The sequence below is a fragment of the Podarcis erhardii genome, assembly GCF_964252035.2.
Source record: "Podarcis erhardii genome assembly, chromosome: 13".
Classification (NCBI taxonomy): Eukaryota; Metazoa; Chordata; class Lepidosauria; order Squamata; family Lacertidae; genus Podarcis; species Podarcis erhardii.
In genome coordinates this window covers 936,815-956,068 of record NC_138502.1, presented here as the reverse complement: position 1 = coordinate 956,068, position 19,254 = coordinate 936,815, and the positions used below count along the sequence as shown (strand labels likewise).

At 52.6% G+C, this 19,254-nt stretch overlaps 1 protein-coding gene across 2 annotated transcripts in view; it reads right to left on the bottom strand.

Moving 5' to 3' along the window:
- The window catches only part of LOC309326706 (polyamine-transporting ATPase 13A3-like), a 62,372-nt gene that overhangs the window by 30,248 nt on the left and 12,870 nt on the right, over positions 1–19,254 (bottom strand). For both annotated transcript variants that reach the window (XM_081835606.1, XM_081835607.1), the window contains exons 2-16: positions 18,736–18,820; positions 18,162–18,255; positions 16,673–16,846; positions 14,545–14,727; positions 14,294–14,445; positions 12,033–12,102; positions 10,708–10,842; positions 9,541–9,613; positions 7,918–8,049; positions 5,535–5,717; positions 5,275–5,432; positions 3,876–4,064; positions 3,698–3,759; positions 1,497–1,647; positions 1,179–1,295 (exon numbers count right to left, since the gene is read on the bottom strand). In XM_081835606.1, the coding sequence (XP_081691732.1) occupies positions 1,179–1,295; positions 1,497–1,647; positions 3,698–3,759; positions 3,876–4,064; positions 5,275–5,432; positions 5,535–5,717; positions 7,918–8,049; positions 9,541–9,613; positions 10,708–10,842; positions 12,033–12,102; positions 14,294–14,445; positions 14,545–14,727; positions 16,673–16,846; positions 18,162–18,212 (1,830 nt within the window). In that variant the 5' untranslated portion in view covers positions 18,213–18,255; positions 18,736–18,820. The remainder of the gene's footprint in view (positions 1–1,178; positions 1,296–1,496; positions 1,648–3,697; positions 3,760–3,875; positions 4,065–5,274; positions 5,433–5,534; positions 5,718–7,917; positions 8,050–9,540; positions 9,614–10,707; positions 10,843–12,032; positions 12,103–14,293; positions 14,446–14,544; positions 14,728–16,672; positions 16,847–18,161; positions 18,256–18,735; positions 18,821–19,254) is intronic.

The following is a 19,254-nucleotide window of genomic DNA, read 5'->3' as shown; positions in this document are numbered from 1 at the left end:
CCCCCCCCCCAAATAAGTGCACCCTATGGGCCGGTGCGCCCTATAGGGCGAAAAATACGGTAAGTTGTATTCATTCAACTTGTTTTTATTATTGGTCGTTAGCCGCCCTGAGCCCGGTCGTGGCTGGGGAGGGCGGGGTATAAATAAAATTTATTATTATTTATTATTAAAGCAGTTTACAAAAAAAAAAAGAGGAAATAAGGATTCAACCCGCACACAACTGTGATCATTTTGTGTTGTTGTTATTAATTATTATTTGTTAATTTTATTATTTATACCCCACCAGTCTGGCTGGGTTTCTCATTTTATGGGTTTCATTTTTTGGTTTTCAACAGCTGCCTAAGCTGCCTTCTCTGCTTCACACACATTATAAAACGTAATAATAATAAAAACTTCTCCCCCTGCCCCCAAAATAAAACATCTGACTGGGCTGCCCCAGCCACTCTAGGCAGCTTCCAACAGGTATAAATACGGAATAAAGGTCATGTCAACTTTCGAAACCTGCGGGCAGGCTTGCCTGAACAAGAATGCTTTCAAGCAGGGGCCGAAAAGATGACAGAGAAGACGCCTGCTTGGTAATCAAGGGGCAGAGAGTTCCACAGAGTACGTGCTGCTGAGCTAAAATACCCGGTTCTTTCAGACGCGGAACGGGTGTTGTGCGGCTCCTGCGCAACGCCAGCTCGTCCAATTGAATAATAATAATAATAATAATAATAATAATAATAATAATAATAATTTATTTATACCCGCCCATCTTGCTGGGTCCCCCCCCAGCCACTCTGGGCGGCTTCCAACAAAACACTAAAATACAATAACCTATTAAACAGTAAAAGCTTCCCTAAACAGGGCTGCCTTCAGATGTCTTCTAAAAGTTTGGTAGTTATTTTTCTCTCTGACATCTGGTGGGAGGGCGTTCCACAGGGCGGGTGCCACCACCGAGAAGGCCCTCTGCCTGGTTCCCTGTAACCTCGCTTCTTGCAGGGAGGGAACCACCAGAAGGCCCTCGGAGCTGGATCTCAGCATCCGGGCAGAACAATGGAGGTGGAGACGCTCCTTCAGGTCTACTGGGCCTTTGAGGCCGCTTAGGGCTTTCAAGGTCACCACCAACACTTTGAATTGAAGCGGCCATGTGGGCAAGGTGACCTTTCAGGGGAGGGCTCCCAAAGCCCCCTACTCACCTCGTCCTCAGGGGTTCCCTCCGAGGTGGCAGGAGGCGTCTGGTCAGGGGGCCGCACGACCGTGGGCTGGATCTGGTCGTGCAGGGCTGTTTCCTCTTGGGTCGGCTCCTCCAGGACCTGGGAAGAAGAAGGGGGGCTTCAGGCAGCGCCCCAGGTCCAAGCGGGGGAACGTGAGGGTCCCTTCTCTGAGGCGAGCCGCTGCGGTGGAGCCATGAGGGGACTCAGCCACGGCCTCCGGTCTCGCGAGGAGCCCGCGCCGATCAAAACACACACACACACAGCCATGCCCCCGCCGTCTCTCTTCCCCAAAAGCCTTACCCAGCCGGTGGCCTCGAACATCTTGAGGTCGAGGGGGTCCCCGGAAAGACGTCCCCCGATGTTGGTGAGCGAGTGGCAGGCGGCCATGGTGGCAAGGAAGGGCGAGCCGGACAGGCCGGGTCCCCGGACATCCTGCCCTGCCGGGAGGAAGCTGAGAGGGGAGGAAGACGGGGCTGTGAGAATCTCTCTAGGGAGCCGAGCGCTGAGGAGGGCAGAGGAGATTCTCTGGATATGTGCTCAAAGGCTTGGGCACATGGCCTTCTCTGTGGCAGCCCCCCAAACGGCGGAACTCCCTCCCAAAAAAGGCCCGCCTGGCCCCTTCACTGCACAGCTTCCGGAGGACTATTATCACGATTACTTACTTAATTTATATACCCCACTTGATCCTGGGATCCTGGGATGGTTTGCAGCTGAACAGGAGGCAAACCTGAGGTGCACTTCCGTATTTTTCACTCTATAGCAGTGTTTCCCAACCTTGGGCCTCCAGATGTTTTTGGCCTACAACTCCCATTATCCCTAGCTAGCAAGACCAGTGGTCAGGGATGATGGGAATTGTAGTTCAAAAACAGCTGGAGGCCCAAGGTTGGGAAACACTGCTCTATAGGATGCACATTGTTTTAGAGGGGGAGAAAAAGAAAAAAAAATTCTCCCCCTCTCTGCTCAGCGCCCCTTCAGTGAAGCGGCAGGAGAAACGGAGCCCCTTCCATTTCTCCTCCCGCTTGGCTGAAGGGGCGCTGCGCAGCTCTCCCTCTCTGCTGAAGCCAGGAGAGTCTTGCTCTCCCGGATACAGCGAAAGGAACCCCAAGCCTGCGGAGCGCAGAGGGAACTCGGGCTGCGCTCCAAAGGCTTCAGGTGCGCACCGACCCCTCTCTCTCTCCAGGCTTCAGCGAAAGCAACGCAAAGCTTCCAGAGTGCGGAAGGAGCGCTCCCTCTGCGCTTCAGAGGCTTTGCGTTGCTGTCGCTGAAGCCAAGGAGCCTGCATTCGCTCTATAGGATGCACACACATTTCCTCTTAATTTTTGGAGGGGGAAAAGTGTGTCCTAGAGAGCGAAAAATACGGTAGGTGCCAGGCAAAAGCAAACCCTCTTCTCCCAGGCCTTTGGCTAACTAAACAATCTACGGCCTAACAAACCAGAGAGATCATTGTTTTTGTCTGTTACTACATTACGCAGTTTGTGTTTTTATATTGATCCTCGGACGAAGGGCGGTATGGAAATTAAATAATTAGTAATAATTTTGTATGATTGCAAGTTGTCTTAAGATTGTTTTTAATGCTGCGTTTTGATGTTGCAACCCGCCCTGGGACCTTAGGCTGCAGGGGTCAGCAAACATTTTCAGCAGGAAAAAGAGAGAGCCAGCGTGGTGTAGTGGTTAGGAGCAATCGACTCGTAATCTGGGGAACCAGGTTCGTGTCTCCACTCCTCCCCATGTAGCTGCTGGGTGACCTTGGGCCAGTCACACTTCTCTGAAGTCTCTCAGCCCCACTCACCTCACAGAGTGTTTGTTGTGGGGGAGGAAGGGAAAGGAGATTGTTAGCCGCTTTGAGACTCCTTCGGGTAGTGATAAAGCAGGATATCAAATCTAAACTCCTCCTCTTCTTCTTCTTCTTCAGACCTTGTGGGGGGCTGGACTATATTCTGAAGGGGGATTTTGAACGGATTCCTATGGCCCACAAATAACCCAGAGATGCATTTTAAATAAAAGCAGACATTCTACTCATGTAAAAACATGCTGATTCCCAGACCGTCAGCGGACCGGATTAAGAAGGCGATTGAGCCAGATCTAGCCCCCGGGCCTTAGTTTGCCTACCAATGCCCTAAATCCAGCCCAATCGCCTTCTCAATCCGGCCTCCCGATGATCTGGGAATCAGTGTTTTTACATGAGTTGAATGTGTGCTTTTATTTAAAAATGCATCTCTGGGTTATTTGTGGGGCATAGGAATTCGTTCATTCCCCCCCCCCAAAATATAGACTGGCCCCCCACAAGGTCTGAGGGACAGTGGACCGGCCCCCTGCTGAAAAAGGTTGCTGACCCCTGCCTTAGGGTAATGAATGAATGTGTAAATAAAACAATGATGAAATGAGAGGCATTACACAGCCGGACCTTCAAGTGGGACCTGAGGGCAAGAGATTCACAAGCATCGCTGCCTCTGACCGTGCAGGCAGAGCCCAGCTGAAGCCGCTTCTTCCTGCACACTCACCAACCATCTTGGGCTTGCACGAAACCCCAGAAGTCGAGCCCGTCCTCGGTCAAGGTTCCCGTCTGCAAGAGACGAAGCAGCAGTTGCCGTGAATGTTCCCAGGATGAGGCCGGAAGAGGAGATGATCTCCCCACCTCTCTCTCCCTCCCTCCGATGAGTGGGGGTCGGGGTCTGGTACCTTGTCGAAGCACATCAGGTTGAGTTGCCCGCAGATGTTGATGCGCTGGGGGCTGATGGAAAAGATGCGCTGCCCCCGGAGGCGCTGCTGTGCATACACCAGGCCGGCCGTCATGGCCGCCGGCAACGCGGGGGGCACCGTGATGGTCAAGATGTCCAGGGATTTGAGGATGATGCGACCGACCAGCTCCTGGTCAGGAGGGAGAAAGAGAGGAATGGGTTTGCTTAGCCTGGAGGGACAAAGGTCAGATTCTGCACTTAGGCAGGGAGAATGGGATGCACAAATACAGGGTGGGGGACACATGGATTACTAGAAGTTTTGGGGGGCAGGGAGGTGTGGGAGACTCCCTGGTCCTGAATGGGGTAACTGTGGCCCTGAAGGACCAGGTGTGCAGCCTGGGAGTCATTTTGGACTCCCTGCTCTCCATGGAGGCGCAGGTCAGTTCCGTGTCCAGGGCAGCTGTTTACCAGCTCCATCTGGTAAGGCAGGATGAGACCCTCCCTGCCCGCTGTCTGTCTCACCAGTGGTGCATGCTCTGGTTATATCCCGCTTGGACTACTGCCATGCGCTCTACATGGGGCTTCCTTTGAAGGTGATCCAGAAACTGCAACTAATCCAGAATGCGGCAGCCAGACTGGTGACTGGGAGCCAGTCTGAAAGACCTACATTGGCTCCCAGTACGTTTCCAATCACAATTCAAAGTGTTGGCGCTGACCTTGAGAGCCTTAAACAGTCTCGGCCCAGTATACCTGAAGGAGCATCTCCACCCCCATCATTCAGCCCGGACATGGAGGTCCAGCTCTGAGGGCCTTCTGGCGGTTCCCTCCATGCGAGACGTGAGGTTATAGGGAACCAGGCAGAGGGCCTTCTCAGTGGTGGCCCCCGCCCTGTGGAACGCCCTCCCACCAGATGTCGAGGAAATAGACAACTATCTTACTTTTAGAAGATACCTGAAGGCAGCTCTGTTTAGGGGAGTTTTGAATGTTTGATGTTTTATCATGTTTTTAATATTCAGCTGGGAGCTGCCCAGAGTGGCTGGGGAAACGTAGGCAGATGGGTGGGGGTATAAATAATAAATTATTATTCCTATACATGTGAAAAGGATCTAGAGCAGCCTTTCGGTCCCCAGATGTTGTTGAACAACAACTCCCATCACCCCTATCTAGCAAGGCCAGAGCTCAGAGATGATGGGAGTTGTAGTCCAACACCATCTGGGGACCCACAGGTGGAGAACCGCTGATCTAGAGGTTTTAGTGGACCGCAAGCTGAACTTGAGCCCACAGTGTGATGCAGCAGCAAAAAAAGCGAATGCTATTCTAGGCTGCATCAGCAGACATCTAGTGTCCCGATCAAGGGAAGGAATAGTACCTCACCCCAGCTTCCTCTGGAGGAGACCTACCTCCTGCTGCACGCTGTGGATCACCGAGTACAGCATGCCGATCCCAGCGACGCCGACCAGGCAGAGGAGGAACCGGTAGGCATCTCGGTAGAGGCGGAAATCTGCCGGTTTTGGGAATAGGATGGAGCAGACCAGCTGCCCTTTGGAGGTGGAGAAACCTGGCGGAGAGACACGAGTGAGGGCTCCGAAAAAGCGGGAGGAACCCACAGACACACAAACACACCCTCCTTCCGCCCCCGCCGCCCCCAAGGTGCGCTTACCTGTCCGGATGACCAGCGCCCGAACAGCCTCGCCAGAGTACCACCGCGTTTGGATGACGGAGGTCCCGCAGAAAAGCGTGTGCCGTTTGTGCTCCTCGGGGTCGTAGGCAAGGTCCTGCAGCGGCCCGCTGGCCCCTCGGGATGGGTCTGGCAGGGCTGTCTTGGTCACAGGGACGCTCTCGCCTGTGGGCAGGAGAAATTGAAATAAATTGAAATTGAAATACTTTATTGTCACTTGTATACAGCTCTCTTAGTCAGCTCTCTTAGTCTTAATTCCCTTCATTTGACGCACAGAGACATCACCTTGCCAACAAAGGTCCGTATAGTTAAAGCCATGGTTTTCCCAGGAGTGATGTATGAAGTGAGAGCTGGACCATAAAGAAGGCTGATCACTGAAGAATGGATGCTTTTGAATTCTGGTGCTGGAGGAGACTCTTGAGAGTCCCATGGACTGCAAGAAGATCAAACCTCTCCATTCTGAAGGAAATCAGCCCTGAGTGCTCCCTGGAAGGACAGATCCTGAAGCTGAGGCTCCAATACTTTGGCCACCTCATGGGAAGAGAAGACTCCCTGGAAAAGACCCTGATGCTGGGAAAGATGGAGGGCGCAAGGAGAAGGGGACGACAGAGGACGAGATGGTGGGACAGTGTTCTGGAAGCGACCAGCATGAGTTTGACCAAACTGCGGGAGGCAGTGGAAGACAGGAGGGCCTGGTGTGCTCTGGTCCAGGGGGTCACAAAGAGGCGGACACGACTAAACGACTAAACAACAACAACATATGCATGCTCAAGTAGGAAATAGTTTCTTTGTAGTTAAAAGAATGTCTTCTGATCTGACTTTGTCCCACGTGGGGGTTTTGAAATGCTAAGAGGAAATCTGATTGGTTCTTACGAACACTGTGTAAAAAGTTCTTTTGTGAATAAAACGACCTGGGCCGAGGGGTGGAGAGGAATTATTATTATATGCACCCCTCCCAGAGTCTTGCTGGTCAAGCCTCTGTGTGTCTTCTATTAATCAGAGTCTAATCCTTCCTTTGCTTTCGGAATGCCACATGCTGAAACTAGGATTCGGGAACATTTGTTGCTTCGGGCTGTGGAGGACAGAGCCATTGTGGCTAGTAGCCTGCAGCTGTGTTTTCACCTGATGTTTTATTTGAAAACAGCTTGGGGACCTCTTTGTTCAAGCTGGTGGTTCTCAATGGGGGGGGTGTTGCGCCCCCCTGGTGTGGCAGGAAAGGACGGCGAAGGTGGCAGGGAGACTCAAGGACCATCACAGAAACATTTAAACATTTCAGTGTCGTATAGCATCAAAATATTATTATTATTATTATTAATTTACTTTGTACATAGCCCTAAACTCATAGATCTCAGGGCAGTTCAGAACACAAAACTACAATATAAAAAACACAAAGTACGGAATAAAAATTAAAATCCCCAATCAATCCAATAGTTTTTCTAAATTATTTGGAGAACACGAAGAGTCTTGCTGGTCAAGCCTCGTGGGTATTTTATTAATCAGAGTCCAATCCTTCCTTGCTTTGGGAACGCTACAGCGAGAGGTTAGGTGGCTTCAGCTGCAATTCCCACATTGCAGGGGGTTGGACTAGATGACCCCTGGGGTCCCCTTGGCGGCCTCCTGGGGCAGGGAGTCTGGTTTAACTCTCTGTGCTGGGTGAAGGACTCCCTTCTATCCCTCCAGAATGAGAGGGTGGCAGGAGATCAGCTCCTACGGAGAGGCTGTTCCCCCTCCACCCATACCAGAGGCAGTGTGATGGCCTGGGAATCCGATTCTGAGGCTGAACCTGAGGAATCCCAGCCTGCACAGGAGTCCCCGCCTCCAGGGCCGGCTGAGCAGGGGCTTGAACCTGAAGGGCCTTCACCTGTGCTGGATCCTCAGGTGCAGGCATCAGCTGAATCTGCTCTGGCTCCGGAGGTGATTGAGGACCCATTGCCTGCAGGTGCTCCACTCTCAGCCCCGTCAGGGGAAGCTGAGGTTTCCTTGGGTCCGGTAACCCTCCAGCCTCTCCTGAGCTGCAGAGGCTCAGGGCAGAGAGGCAGAGGGAACTAAGTTCCCGCAGGAGGAGTGCTCGCCTCCAGGCCAGGAGAGGCGAGTCACCTATGGGGCGGGACCACCCTATGCCTCAGGGGAGATAAAGGCCAGTCAGCCCAGTCCCAGGTTGCGGGAGCAACGTTGTTGGTAATCTGTTCCTGCTGGCACCCTGTCCTGCTATTCCAGAGTTCCTGACCACGCCCGGCTCCTTGCCTTGGACCCTGCTTCACCCTTGACGGACAGCCTCCATACCTTTGACCTAGGACCAGACTCAGACCATGCTGCACGGTAACAACACCCCACACCCGGGACCAGCACAGGCAGCCTTGCTTACCTGTGAGCATGCTCTCGTTGGCGATGGCTGTGCCGCTCATCAGCACCGCATCGCACGGGACGGTCAGGCCCTCGGGAGGCACCAGCAGGACGTCCCCCGGAACCAGCTGTGTGGAAAAGATCTCCTCTGTCTCTGCGGAGAAAAAGGAGAGCCATCGCTGCTAAGAAGGGCCTGGTGGATCAGGCCAAATGGGGCCCCTCTAGCCATCCTGTTCTCACAGGGGCCAACCAGGTGCCTCTTTGGAAAACCCCACAATAATAAATAATAATAAATATAAAAAAAAAATTATATCCCGCCCTCCCCAGCTGAAGCCAAGCTCAGAGCAGCTAACAGTAAAAGTTTACATAAAATCACAATCAATTAATTGAAATACATTCTAAAATCAGTTCATTCTAAAATCAATTCAAATCAAATTAATGGCAACCATTGGGCTAGAGTTCTGTGAGGATTACCAGAGGAGGGGGTCAGGCTGTGCCTTGGCCAAAGGTCTGGTGGAACAGCTCTGTCTTGCAGGCCCTGCGGAAAGATGTCAAGTCCTGCAGGTCCCTAGTCTCTTGTGACAGAGCATTCCACCAGATTGGAGCCACAGGTGAAAAAGCCCTGGGCTCAGGTTGAGGCCAGCCTAACCTCCCTGTGGCCTGGGATCTCCAAGATGTTTTTATTTGAAGACCGTAAGGTCCTCCGTGGGACGTACCAGGAGAGGTGGTCCTGTAGGTACGAGGGTCCTAGGCCGCATAGGGCTTTTTTAGGAAACTTATTCAAAATAACCAGAGTAGAGGAAAAGCAGGCAGGTCAGATCAGAACAAAACACACCAGATTATTATTATTCCTAATTCAATTTGTGTACCACCCTTCAACCCCAGATCTCGCGAGCGCTTCGTGCAGGTCTCCCCTTCTTTAATGTATTTTTAATCTTTGTTGGAAGCCGCCCAGAGTGTCTGGGAAAATCCAGCCTGATGGGCGGGGTACAAACAATAATTTATTTATTTATTTATTTATTTATTTATTTATTATCATTATTATCATTAGTATTATTATTTATTATTATTACAGTGGTGCCCCGCAAGACGAACGCCTCACAAGACGGAAAACCCGCTAGACGAAAGGGTTTTCCGTTTTGGAGGCGCTTCGCAAAACAAATTTCCTATGGGCTTGCTTCGCAAGACGAAAATGTCTTGCGAGTTCCTGCGGGTTTCCCCCCCCTTCCCCCCCTTTTCCTAAGCCGCTAAGCCGCTTATCAGCTGATCCGCTGATAAGCCGCTTAACAGCTGATCTGCTAAAAGCCGCTAAACCGCTAATAGCGCTAATCCGCTAAGCTGTCAATGGGCTTGCTTCGCAAGACGAAAAAACCGCTAGACGAAGAGCCTCACGGAACGATTAATTTCGTCTTGCGAGGCACCACTGTATTACACAAACTGCCCCAAGTGATGCTGGAAGTGGAGAGAATCAGCTATGGCCGGGTGTATACGATCCACGTGTGATTCAACCACGCTGGGTCCCCCAAACTTTCCGGCTCTGAACCGTTTTTCTTGTAGCTGCGAGGGCGTCCCGAAGCCCCTCCACACCTGCCAAGGGAACTCAAGCCCCGGGACCGACCTCCCTCCTTTCACGACGCTCACTCACCGTACGGCCCCCGATACACCGTCACGCGGATGATGTTGTGTGCAGCAACCATGTCGTGCAGCAGGACGTATTGCTGCAGGGGAGAAGGAGAGAGACAGGCTGAGCACCAGGTAGGTCCAGCCCAGCATCCTGCCCTCCTCACAGGTGCCCAAAGGGAAGCCTGCAAGCAGGATTCGAACCCAAGAGCAGCACCCCTGCGGTTTCCGGCAACTGGGGGGACAAGATGTGTGTTTTATGGCAATTACAGCAATTATTTCTAAACGTGCTGCTCACACCTGCAAAACAGCACCTTTCCGCACAAATCTGTGCCCTCTTTCTGGGGGTGCAGGGTGTGTTGGGATGGGGGCCTGCACTACACCTGTCTCAGAAGAAGCCCTAAAAAGTAAAGGTAAAGGTAAAGGGACCCCTGACTATTAGGTCTAGTCGTGACCAACTCTGGGGTTGCGGCGCTCATCTCGCTTTATTGGCCGAGGGAACCGGCGTACAGCTTCCGGGTCACGTGGCCAGCAGGACTGAGCCGCTTCTGGTGAACCAGAGCAGCGCACTGAAACGCCGTTTACCTTCCCGCTGGAGTGGTACCTATTTATCTACTTGCACTTGGACGTGCTTTCGGACTGCTAGGTTGGCAGGAGCAGGGACCCAGCAACAGGAGCTCACCCCGTCATTGCGGGGATTCGATCCGCCGACCTTCTGATCTGCAAGCCCTAGGCTCAGTGGTTTAACCCACAGCGCCACCCGTGCAGAAGGAGCCCAGTGGGACTCAAAAGCTTGCTTAGCACCTTGTGACAATTTCGTGCTCCTCTTGTAAGAAGGTCCTGCCGGGCCAAGGGCTCACCTGGTCCAGCTTTTCAGGCACTGGATGCTGCCTGCGGGGAACCGGCAAGCAGGATTGGGGCACAAGAGCGGCACTGTCCTCTCTTGTGGCTTCCAGCAACGGAGACCCAGGAGCATTGCTGCAGAGCATAGCCACTGCGGCTAGCAGCCATCAATGGCCCTCTCCTCCTCTGTGAATTTGTCCCGCCGTCTTTTCAAAGCCACCTGGGCTGGCGGCCATCGTGGCCTCTAATACTCTTTCAAAGCCACCACCCGCCATCGCGTCCTCTCCCCTTTCGCCCCCTCCCAGCCACCCCCCCACCCTCCGCCAACCGTGACCCCGGCCGGCGGTACCTTCCGGATGGTGTAGAGGGAGGAGCAGATGGAGACCAGCGACATGAAGAGGATGGCAGAGGCGTACAGGTAGTAGTTATCCAGGGACCACAGCACCATGCTGAAGGCTTGGAAAATGTAGAAAGGGTTCAACACCTGCGGAGGGGAGGAAGAGGAGGACAGGACTTTCTGGTGGATAGAGCCATCAGACAGACCCCCTCGGAAGGTGGCGCGTTCTCCTTCGTTGGAGGTCTTTAAGCAGAGGCTGGACGGCCTGCCTGCCAGGGACTCCTGCATTTTGGCCGGTTGGTCTAAATGACCTTTGGGGGGCTTTAGATACCTATTAGGTATCTAATATAGATACCTATATATTACCATGTAGCATATATTCAACACAAAAAGCAGCGACAATTTGTTGTTGACAAAGGACAGCTGGACATATAAAAGGCCCCATTACCTTCAGTAGCTTGGGGCCTCATCAAACCTAAATCTGGCCAACCAGGTGCCCATTATGGGATGCCCACAAAGCAGGATTCGAACACAAGAGCAGCGCTTTCCCCTCCTGTGGTTTCCAGCGACTGGCATTTGAAAACACACCACAGCCTCCGACAGGGGAGACCGATTCTTTGCCGATCCCTCGTAGCCGAGTAAGATTGTCTTCCATAAACACGGTTTTAATGAGTCCGTAAGTGACTGTGGAGGCCAATTCTGGATCCACACGTCCTTCCACAGTGGGGACAGTGGTTTCCGGGCGGGAGTTGATCACGTTGTGGATTTGCCAAGCGTGCCTTCCTCTTAGCACATTTCTCCCTTGCGTCCTGAGTTTGAGTGTCTTCAAAGCCCACGATCCCTTTGGTAAAGGCTGTTCTCCAACTGGAGCGCTCGCAGGCCAGTGTTTCCCACTTGTTGGTGTTTATACTACATTTTTAAAGATTTGCCTTGAGACAGTCTTTAAACCTCTTTTGTTGACCACCAGCATTACGCTTTCCATTTCTAAGTTTGGAATAGTTGTTTTGGAAGACGATCATCAGGCATCCGAACAACATGACCAGTCCAACGAAGGCGATGTTGAAGAATCATTGCTTCAACACTGGTGATCTTTGCTTCTTCCAGTACACTGGTATTAGTTCGCCTGTCTTCCCAACTGATGTGTAAAATTTTTCAGAGACACTGTTGATGGAATCTTTCGAGGAGTTGGAGATGGCGTTTTTAAGTGGCCCGTGTTTCACAAGCGTACAGTAAGGTTGGTGGTACAATAGCTTTGTAAACAAGCATTTTGGTTTCCCTGCGAATGTCCCGGGCGATCAATACACACACAAACACACATACAAAGGCTGCAAACTTACCTCCTTGATGAGGAGTTTGGGGAGGGAAGGCACTTGAACGTCAATTTGGTTGGCTCCGTAGAAAAGCCTCCTAAAGACAGAAGGTGGGTTGGGGGAGAATGCATGTGCTCAGAATCGGGGGGGAGCAGAGGGGGTGAATTATCTTTCCCCAGCTGCCCCCCTGCCCCAGCTAATATCTCAGAAGCACTGCAGAAAGGACACCCTGATCTCCACACACCCTACCATTCCTCTAAGCCCGCCAGTCGCTTACCTTCCTTCCCAGCCTCTTCAAATGCAATACAGAAAATAAAGGGGAGGTCCTTAAGCTGCCCACACCTGAGCGACGTTCTGGACCTGAGCAACCGGGCTACGGATCTCGCTGGTCAGAAAGAGCCAGGGGTCCCTCCTTCCAGGAGAAGGGAGAGAGGCTTAGGGCCCTCGTATTTACAGGACCGCGTCTCCTGGTCTGCCCCGCAGAGGACCTTAAGGTCCATGAATAATCTGTTTAGAGGTCCCAGGCCCTAAGGAAGTCAGACTATGCTCCACCAGGGTCAGGGCCTTCTCAGTGGTGGCTCCGACCTGCTGGAATGCTCTGTCCCATGAGCCCAGGGCCCTGAAGGATTTAACTTCCTTCCATAGGGCCTGTAAGACAGGAGCTATTCCGCCTGGCCTTCAATTTGAACTTAGCCTGATCTTTTATTCCCCTTCCTTCCCTCCCTCTCCCCTTTTTATGAAGATTCCCCGCTCTGGGATCCCACAGCTAATTCTCCCCTGGTCTCCTCGCTGGCCCAAGTAGGACTAATTTAGCCAGCTAGCCCTGGTGATCATCTAATGTTTATTGGATGGATTTCCCCCCTAAATTGATTTTTGAATTCTGAATTTACTGTTATTCACGTTTTATGCTGTATTTTATGCTGTTTTTTGTTGCATTAATTGTTTTAAATTTGTTATTAGCCGCCCTGAGCTGAGTTCCCCTTGCAGGGTTGTCCCACAGCAGGGACCTAGACTGGACTTTCTATGGAGCTGACCAGCCTCGCTGCTTCCTTGTGAGTAAACCACAACTCTGGTGTTGTGTATAGGCAAGGATTGGTCTAGTTTTGGAACCACAGAGCCCTGGTGTGTTTTGTGTTCTGATCTGATCTGACTTTTCCTATACTCCAGTTATTTTGAATAAGGTTTCCTAATTTGACCACCAGAGTGTGTGTGTGAAATCGCCAACTTTGGGTTTTTTAGGATCTGCCACATGCCCAGACGCTTGGAGTTCCTGCTGCTGGGAGTTTAAGATCAGAGCTAAGAGGCCAGGACGCTCTTCTGAGATCTGGGAGAGACTTGGGGAACATGGGCTGCCCCTACTCTCCGAGTAACTTACAGTGGTACCTTGGTTCTCAAACACCTTGGTACTCAAACAACTTGGAACCCAAACACCGCAAACCCGGAAGTAAGTGTTCCGGTTTGCGAACCTTTTTCGGAAGCCGAACATGCTCTGTTTTGAGTGTTCTGTGTTGAGTGTTATGCTGAGGTCTGCCTGTTTTTGCTATTTATCTTGCGTTTTTGTGGCTTTTTTTGTTTTTGTGACTGTGTGGAACCCAGTTCAGCTACTGATATTGATTGTGTGACTGCAGTACGTTGTTTATTGCTTTCATTTTATGGATTAATGGTCTCCTTAGATAGTGAAATTCATGTTAAATTGCTGTTTTTAAAAGCCTGGAACGGATTAATCCGTTTTGCATTACCTTCTATGGGAAAGCGCGCCTTGGTTTTGGAACGCTTTGGTTTTGGAATGGACTTTCGGAACGGATTACGTTTGAGAACCAAGGTACCGCTGTACAAGGGAATTGCCTGGGAAATGCAGGGGGCCATAGTCTCAGGAGTTCCTGGGTCTCAGTGAGTGTAGTGACGTCTGCCAGGGAAATGAGCAAGCAGTTTTCACTTTGGGCAAGGAAGAAGAAGAGTTTGGATTTGATATCCCGCTTTATCACTACCCGAAGGAGTCTCAAAGCGGCTCACATTCTCCTTTCCCTTCCTCCCCCACAACAAACACTCTGTGAGGTGAGTGGGGCTGAGAGACTTCAGAGAAGTGTGACTGGCCCAAGGTCACCCAGCAGCTGCAGGTGGAGGAGCGGGGAAGCGAACCCGGTTCACCAGATTACGAGTCTACCACTCTTAACCACTACACCACACTGGTTCCTTGGGCGCCCTCCCTCCGTCCCAACCGTCCCAACCCCTGCCCAGAGATGCTCAGCACGGGCACAGCCCGCCCTCGCACCTCTCCCCTTACTCACCGGTAGTCCTGGGTGCTGCGAGGGAGGCCAGCCCCGTGGAGGGTGTGCAGGGAGGAGCACAACAGCCCAACATCAAGCGCCCTGAGCCGCTGGAAAGACTGGGACTCGGGGCTCCAGAGGTAGCGTGAATTCTGGTGGACGAAAAAGCGGATCTGCAAGGGGGGGGGGAGAGAAAGGTGTCTGTGAGGGTGGGGGAAGAGAGGAGGGCTGCAGCAGAGACCCCCAGCCCCTCCTAAAGGCCCCCAGCTCACCTCTGCCTGCTCCCCACAGGCGGCTTGGGACAGAAGATTGCCCTCTTCGCAATCCCAGTCCTCCAACGGGCCGGCCTGGCAGAGAGGCCTCTTGCTCTCTGGCACCTGTGGGAAGCCCAGCGGGCTGGATCCGGGAGCGAAGAAGGAGCGCACCCGGACCCGGGACCAAGTCCGGAACTCGTCCTGCGGGAGGGAAGCAGCGGGGAGGGTGAGGGGTCGCCCAGGTTTCCTACGGACTCAGATTTTTCGGTGCTGCAGCGAAACCTGTCCTCTGGAACTCCCTGCCTAGTGACGCCTTCAGCTGCACTCGTTTCAGCCCCTACTGAAAACATTGTTTGCTGGGGTTCAACAAGAACTTATGGTTTTCTTTACAGTGTGATTGAAAGAACCAACTGTGTGAAATACTGTGATGGATTTGCAACATTGCCAACTGAAGAGAGCTCTAGTTCTGATTATTATGGTTTTGGTGAGACGCCAGCTCATTAGAAGAAGCAAGGAGATAAAACACTGGAAGCTTTGGGTATAGAGCTTTACATTAGTATAACTTTTAAAAGCCAGTTGTAATAAGACGAAGGAGGTTATAAAATTGGAGTACTGTGTCCAGTTCTGGGCACCACAGTTCAAGAAGGACACTGACAAACTGGAACGGGTCCAGAGGAGGGCAACCAAAATGGTCAAAGGCCTGGAAACGATGCCTTATGAGGAACGGCTAAGGGAGCTGGGCATGTTTAGCCTGGAGAAGAGGAGGTTAAGGGGTGATATGATAGCCATGTTCAAATATATAAAAGGATGTCACATAGAGGAGGGAGAAAGGTTGTTTTCTGCTGCTCCAGAGAAGCGGACACGGAGCAATGGTTCCAAACTGCAGGAAAGAAGATTCCACCTAAACATTAGGAAGAACTTCCTGACAGTAAGAGCTGTTCGGCAGTGGAATTTGCTGCCCAGGAGTGTGGTGGAGTCTCCTTCTTTGGAGGTCTTTAAGCAGAGGCTTGACAACCATATGTCAGGAGTGCTCTGATGGTGTTTCCTGCTTGGCAGGGGGTTGGACTCGATGGCCCTTGGGGTCTCTTCCAACTCTAGGATTCTATGATTCTATGATTCTAAGATTTTATGGACGTGCATGAATGAGTATTACACTGGTACCTCTGGATACGAACGGGATCCGTTCCGGAGCCCTGTTTGCATCCTGAAGAACCTGCAGGTCGCGATTCGCTGCTTCTGCGCATGGCGTCATTTTGACCATCTGCGCATGCGCGAGTGGCGAAACCCCAAAACGCTCAACCTAAAGCAACTTCAACCCAAGGTATGACTGTATTATAATGGAACCAAGGGGGGAGTGAAGTTGATCAAAAATTATGGTTTAATTTGGCTATGATTTTCTTTCCTCTGTTTCCCCACCCCCTACCCCCGTTTTGTTATTTTCGGAAAATCAATAAAACGTTATCCAAAACAAAAAAACAAACAAACAAACAAAAAAACACCCTGGGAGACCCTCTGTACGCATGGCAACCCCACACCACCGGGCGAAACAGCAAGACAGGACGATGGGGGTCGGGGTGGGAGATGAGGGGCCATAGCTGTCACCTTACAGATGTGAAAATAAGGGACCAGCAGCCTCGAAAATAAGGGATCAGCAGCCAAAATAAGGGATTTTCAGGGCACAGGTATGTTCAACTTCTGAGCCCCTCCCAGCCAAAGGCAGAAAGCCCAGCCAGCAGCCAAACGAAGCCCCAAGCGGTGGTTCCCACAGCGCAGCAACCCGGCAAAGGGGATGCAGCAAGGAAAACCACCGTCCCCTCTCCGCTGGGAAGCGCTGAGCAAAGGCGAGTCCCCAGGCAACGCGGCCGATTTGATTGGCACAAGGCATGCAAGCTCCACCCCCCAGTCGTTCTCAGACTCCTTACTGGGTGAGCAACGCAGCCAAGCAACACAGTTGGAGCCTCTCTCCTCCCTGGCCGGCAGAGAGGGAGGGAGAGGAGCTGCTTCCTTTGAAACCCGGGAAATTTAAGGGACATCATCAAGAAGGGACAGCAGCGGGACACGGCGCTGGGATAAGGGACTGTCCCGCCAAATAAGGGACGGTTGACAGCTATGCGAGGGGCCCTTCTCAGAGCCTGAGGCCGCCTACCGTGGTCCTCAGCAGCACGACTCGGGCGTCCCTCAGCGGCACGGCGCGGCAGGTCCACTTGACGCTCAGTTCCGGCAGCCAGTAGAGGAAGAGGAGGAGGAAACCTCCGCTGCAGAGGGTGCCCAGCGAGACCAGCGCCAGCTTCCAGCAGCAGGGGCTGTAGCCGGAGATTTCCTGCACAGAGGGGGAAAGGAGGGAGGAGAAGCGAGAGGGTTTTCTCGCGGAGAAACGGGACACCCTGGGCAACAAGGGAGCGAATGCGGCCCCCAGCACCCCTCCGCGTGGCCCTCAGGACACTTTCCAGGCCATGCCACCAACTGGCTCTGCTCCATCACCCTACTCTGGGCATTTTAGTAATCAGTTAAAACCATTAGAAGGACTGGAATAGCACTTGTAGTTTAATGGTGAATTTTGGACACGATGGAGAGGTAAAAGATTTGGATTATTATAAAAGATGCAGGAGGAAATGATTGACAATAGGACCCACAAACGGGAGAAGGGAAGAGATTCCCTGGAATCTTGTTTTTAGGTTGTATGTTGGATATGTGACTATAAAATTTTAATATGAAAAAAAAACCAAACACACACACACACACACACACACACATATATATGTAAAAGACATTCAAAGCCTTTTAAAAATGTGTTTGGGAGGCCGGGGCTATTGGGTTGCTCCTGTTCGTATTTTGATTATGTATGTTGTGCTTTTGTACAGTGGTGCCTCGCAAGACGAAATTAATCCGTTCCGTGAGGCTTTTTCGTCTAGCGGGTTTTCCGTCTTGCGAGGCGTTTTTCTTGCGGGGCACCACTGTATCATGATTTCATCCTGTGAACTGCGACCTGTGGGTATTAGGGCAGTATACAAATAATAAAAGGGACACGGGTGGCGCTGTGGGTTAAACCACTGAGCCTAGGACTTGCCAATTGGAAGGTCGGCAGTTCGAATCCCCGCAACAGGGTGAGCTCCCGTTGCTCGGACCCTGCTCCTGCCCACCTAGCAGTTCGAAAGCACCTCAAAGTGCAAGTAGATAAATAGGTACCGCTCCGGCGGGAAGGTAAACAACATTTCCGTGCGCTGCTCTGGTTCGACAGAAGCGGCTTAGTCATGCTGGCCACATGACCCGGAAGCTGGACGCCGGCTCCCTCAGCCAGTGAAGCGAGATGAGTGCCGCAACCCCGGAGTCGGCCACGACTGGACCTAATGGTCAGGGGTCCCTTTACCTTTATAAATACTACAAATCCGCAGCAGCAGCGTCTAGAGTCACCACACTGCAGGGTAGTTGGGCTAGAACAGGCAACCCCAACCTGCGGCCCTCCAGGTGTTTTGGCCTACAACTCCCATGATCCTTAGCTAACAGGACCAGTGGTCAGGGATGATGGGAATTGTAATCTAAAACATCTGGAGGGCCGAAGGTTAGGGGTGCCTGGGCAAGAGGACCCTCCCATTCTTGGCAGCCCCATGGCTCTGGAAGCCCCACCACCCACTGACCATCTCGTCTTCCTCGTGGCGGTTGACGTGCGCCTCGGCCGCTCTCTCCATGTCTCCTTCCTGTGGGTCACGCAATTACTCCACTTCCAGGCTCCTGAGACAGACAGACAGAGAGAGAGAAGGGGTCAGCAAAGGGCTGACCCTCGCCGCAGTCACGCCGCGCACGTCCCTTCCCCGACTCTCTTGCAAGCTCTGCAAACACCACGTCTCGGCCGGTTCCCCTGTCCGCCCAGTGCCACAGAAGCATCTGTTCAGCGCACCCCCCCTCTTCAGCCAAAACCACACACACACATACACACACACACACCCCTCTAGGAGGCCTGGGACAAAGCCCCCCAGTCATCCGATCTCTCTCTGTCCTCGTGGGCAAAACCTCAGCCCAGCCGGCTATTTGCAGCCCCTGGAGGCCTGTGGTTTCGAACTCCTGACCACAACGCCGTGTTCCTGGGTTGGGAGAGCCTGCCCGAAAAGGCAGCGCTGGTGGAGCAGAGGAGAGGGACAGGGCCGAAGTTCTGCTTTCAGCATTTTCAAGCCCAACGCACACGTCTGGGTCCGTCCCCCAGAGCAAACTCACGGCAACTTTTGTCACTGTGTCAGCTGAAGGGTCCCGGGTCGACGGGCCACATCCAGGAGGGAGAGGCAGGCAGCCTGCTGAGGAACTGCAGAAGGGAGAGAAAGAAAGGGAAGGTCAGGATCAAGGCCGCAGACTGATGGGCAGTGCCAGGGGGTGCCAGGGCTGCAGGCAGGAGGAGAGACGGGCGTCCGGGCATTAGGTAATTGCTCAATGTATCTAGAGGAGGTGGGAAGGTGTGGCTCTGTCGCTGGATCGAGGGCACGGAGGGCTGCTGGATTAGGCCGGCATCCTGCCCTCACAGCGGCCGGCCTGTCGTGCAAGCAGGATCCAAGCACGAGGGCATGTTCTCTGCTCCTGAGGTTTCCAGGAACTGGGGTTGGTACTGCAGAGTCAAAGCAGGACCAGGCCCATCTGATCCAGCCTCCTGCTACCCTTAGCTTCCCGATGGAACGCCTGCAGAAGCCAGGAGGAGAAGGACCCCCCCCCAGCCCAAAAAAAGTCTGGCCCAGCAGAGCTCTG